The 4,233-nt window shown below is 44.2% G+C and overlaps 1 protein-coding gene across 1 annotated transcript in view; it reads right to left on the minus strand.

The window, feature by feature from the left end:
- Nucleotides 1-4,233, minus strand: part of MTOR (mechanistic target of rapamycin kinase) — a 149,960-nt gene that overhangs the window by 5,407 nt on the left and 140,320 nt on the right. The window contains exons 49-52 of the mRNA XM_017503042.2: nt 3,318-3,400; nt 1,760-1,832; nt 1,176-1,250; nt 664-799 (exon numbers count right to left, since the gene is read on the minus strand). Of these exons, the coding sequence (XP_017358531.1) occupies nt 664-799; nt 1,176-1,250; nt 1,760-1,832; nt 3,318-3,400 (367 nt within the window). The remainder of the gene's footprint in view (nt 1-663; nt 800-1,175; nt 1,251-1,759; nt 1,833-3,317; nt 3,401-4,233) is intronic.

Here is a 4,233-nt window from a genome sequence, read left to right on the forward strand (position 1 = left end):
TTTTTGTGAGCAAGAGTCTCATTCTGTTGCCCAGACTGGAGTTCAGTAGCATGATTTTGGCTCACTGTAACCTCCGCCTCCTGGGTTCAACCAATTTTCCTGCCTCAGCCTCCCAAGTAGCTGGGACTATAGGCACCCACCACCATGCCTGGCTAATTTTTTGTATTTTAAGTAGGGATGGGGTTTCACTGTGTTAGCAGGATGGTCTCGATCTCCTGACCTGATGATCCCCCCGCCTCAGCCTTCCAAAGTGCTGGGATTACAGGCCCACCACACCCAGCCAATCTGATGGTTTTAAAAGGGGCTTTTCCCCTCTTTGCTCTGTACTTCTCTCTTCTGCCCCCAAGTGAAGAAGGATGTATTTGCTTCCCTTCCTACCATGATTGTAAGTTTCCTGAGTTCTCCCAAGCCAAGCGAAACTGTGAGTCAACTAAACCTGTTTCTTTTATAAATTACCCAGTCTCAGGCAGTTCTTTACAGCAGTGTGAGAACATACTAATACATGCCAAATTTTTTCAGTTTTTGTAGAGAGGGGTCTTACTATTGCTGCTCAGGCTTGTCTTGAACTACGGGCCTCAAGCAACCCCTCTGCCTTGGCCTCTCTAAATGTTAGGATTACAGGTGTGAGCCACAGAGCTCAGCTCCCAGGCACTTGATACTCACTGTCCATTAGCCTCCAGTTCAGCAAGGGGTCATAGACAAAGGCTTCCAGCACGGCCATGACACTGTCCTTGTGCTCCCGTAGCACCTCCATCACCGTGTGGCATGTGATTCTGTAGTTGCCATCCAGGCCTGTAACCTAGAAATGGGACAGAGCCACTCACCACAGGAGTTACTAACTCTCCACCCAAAGCAAGCTGAGGGGGTCTGTTACCCTCACTTAGGAAGCAGACAAGCAGACACAGGCCATACTGATGTATCAGGCTGAGAATGTCTTAGGAGAAGTAATGAGGGCAGGATTGTGGTCCACGTTCGGAAGCCAGGTCAGAGGTGAAGTGGTAAGCCTTTCATAGATGGATCATTTCTAACACAATAGGCAATAACAGAAAACTGCTACAAAAATCACATAGGTATTTTTGGGAACTGATGAGCTCTAACAAGCAAGTGTGTCCTCAGAGAAGGTTGCAACTGTCCTGATCCCATTTCCAAGCAGCTTGTTCCCAATATCCACTCACCTCCATAGCATTGGTCAACATTCTTGTTAGTCTAAATGGAATCTTCTCTGGAAACTTCTCTCGGGTCATAGCAACCTACAGAATAATAAATGGGAAAAGCCAAATCCATGTTTATTTTCTTTACCTGGAGCCAGATGGAGCAGGTGGCTTTCCTCTGCATCACCCACACCGATTTTAATTAGAGCAGAGAAGTGAAGCAGCTTTGGGTTTAGTGAGAGGACTTGTCACAAGGATTTAAAAGACAACTTAAAAAACAACAAACAAACAGAAAAGAAGGGAAAGCAAAAAGGAAAAAAGACAAATGTGCATGGTTCCCAGGCCCTTGGACAACAGGCAGTGTGGAGAATGGGGGCCTCCTCTGCTCAGAGAGGGCGTGTGAACAGCAGCCCTTACCCCAAGGGGTTTTGTTAAAGTCCAACTAAGAACCCAGATTTCATTTCTTTGACTGACTTAACTACAGCCTTGGTAGGAGTAGCAGGGGTAAAAGTGAGGCAGTTTAGGCTTAAGTTTGCCTCAAGTGTCAGAGGAGGGGGAAAAGTGATCACCCGGGAAGATGAGGTTGGGGTTCTAGAACATGTGTTCACCTCAAAGCAGTCCCCAAAGTCAATGTGCAGGATCTTCCCACTCAGACGGTCCAGCATCAGGTTGGATGGGTGTCTTTGAGAAACAGCAGAGAGATCAGGGAGGGATCAACAGAGAGCACAGATGAAAAATATCAATAAGTACGTGATACTGTAAGCTAGGAGTTGATAAATGACAGCCCTCAGCCAATCCAGCCCCTCCATCTCTGCTTCTACAAGTCCAGCTTTACTGGAACATAGCACATTCCCTTGTGTAGATACTGTGCTCCAACAGCAGAGTTGAGAAGTTGTGACAGAGACCACAGGGCCCACAAAGCCTAAAACAACTTATTAACTGGTCCTTTACAGAAACAGTTTGCAGACTACCGCTGTAATAGGGGTTTAGGTGTGTGAATCATAGCCTGTCCCACTGTACTGAGATACGGTGCTTTTCTGGGGTCTTTGGTGACCTAATAAGTAGTTTCTGGCAGCACTGGCACCTACAGGTGACAAGGCTCTATCATTTTTACTGAGCAGTAACAGGGTCTCTTCTCCTTAAGCCTCTGAGCCAATCCCGGCCACCACCTGCCTTTCATCAGCAGACATTTTGCCAGACTTTTTAAAACAAAAATCTATTTTTGTGGGGTAAAATTATTTTTACTCTCAAATAGCTGCATGAGACATGATTCCAGGAGAAAAACAGCAGACATCAGAGAACCAGTCTCTTTTACATTCCTGTGAGTCCATTTCTGAACATTCTTAAATTAATTTTCAGTCAGTATATGTGAACTTATTATGCAAAAATATCAGAAGGATCTAATTTGGTTGGTTTCAATTACAGAAATAAAATGATTTAGCACAGTGTTTATTGACAAATGTTTATTGAATCATAAAAAATCAATAATTTTTTTTTTGACAGTCTTAGTCTGTCGCCCAGGCTGGAGTGCAGTGGTGCGATCACAGCTCAGTGCAGCCTTGACTTTCTGGGCTCAAATGATCCTCCCACCTCAGTCTCCCAAAGAGCTGGGACTACATGTGCAAGCCACCATGCTTGGCTAACTATTTTGTTTATTTTTTGTAGAGATGGGATCTTGTTATGTTGCCCAGGCTGGTTTCATATTCCTGGGATCAAATGATCCTCCCACCTCAGCCTCCCAAAGTGCTGGAGTTATAGGCATGAGCCACTGAGCCTGCCCTGTAATACAGTTTTTAATACATTAAGCCAACCTAAGGAGAAAGTACTATCCTTGAACTATGTGGGGCTTTTTTGAGATGGGTCTTGCTATTGCCCACGTTGGGCTCAAATGGTCCTCTCACCCTGGCCTCCCGAATAGCCGGGATGACAGGCCTGAGCCACTGCACCCAGCTTGAACTATTTTTCCTTTTCTTTACTTTGATGTATCGTTCTGATGGCATCACAAACAACAGGGAACTAAGGCTAATGTTGTAAAAGAGACCTTACATACACAATACCAATATTTATTTACCAAAGAGCCATATATTTAATTGGAAAACCAAATGAAACCATTCAGGAAAACTACAATGGAGAAAGAAGACTAAAAAACCAAATTAAATTACTCACCTATCTCCCAGGCCTAAAATATACCCAACCATTGACATGACCGCTAAAGAACGGGTATAATTGGTTCTTCGGTCAAACCACACCTAGAACACAGGAGCGCATGTGAACTAAGGCTCTGGAAACTTGTAACTAGTATCAACATAATTATACTCTAATAAGCTATCTTTTGTTTTTTGAGACCGAGTCTTGCTGTTGCCCAGGCTGGAAGGCAGTGGCTCAATCTTGGCTCACTGCAACCTCTACCTCCCGGGTTCAAGCGATTCTCATGCCTCAGCCTCCCAAGTAGCTGGGATTATAGGCACCCATCACCACTCCTGGCTAATTTTTGTAGTTTTAGTATAGATGGGGTTTCACTATGTTGGCCACACTGGTCTTGAACTCCTGAACTCAAGTGATCCGCTTGCCTCGGCCTCCCAAATTGCTGAGATTACAGGCCTGAGCCACTGTGCCTGGTCTAATCAGTTGTTTTGTTACAGTCCATCAATAACTGATTAGAATGTATAACATTATAAAGACCTCATTCACAATTCTAACAGTGAACTATGCCTTAGAATAAACTTAATTAGAAATGTGTAAGACTTAAAGATCTGAGTAAATGAAAAGTATCAGTTTAAGGCTATCCCCTTATGATTATAAAGATGTAATAGCCTCAAGAAAAAACATAGATAAAAATAGCCCCTGAGAAGGGACTTGTATTAACAGCATGAAACTTGAGAAACAGGCAGAAAGAGCAATGAATCAGAAGAGGACCCCTAGAAAGAAATCCAAGGACATGTAAGGATTTAGTATTCAGGCTGGGGAAGGTGGCTCACGCCTGTAATCCCAGCACTTTAGGAGGCCAAGGCAGGAGGACTGCTTGAGCCCCAGAGTTCAAGACCAGCCTGGGTGACACAGTGATACCTGTCTCTTAAAAAAA

Source organism: Cebus imitator, unplaced genomic scaffold (assembly GCF_001604975.1).
Source record: "Cebus imitator isolate Cc_AM_T3 unplaced genomic scaffold, Cebus_imitator-1.0 Scaffold15, whole genome shotgun sequence".
Classification (NCBI taxonomy): domain Eukaryota; kingdom Metazoa; phylum Chordata; class Mammalia; order Primates; family Cebidae; genus Cebus; species Cebus imitator.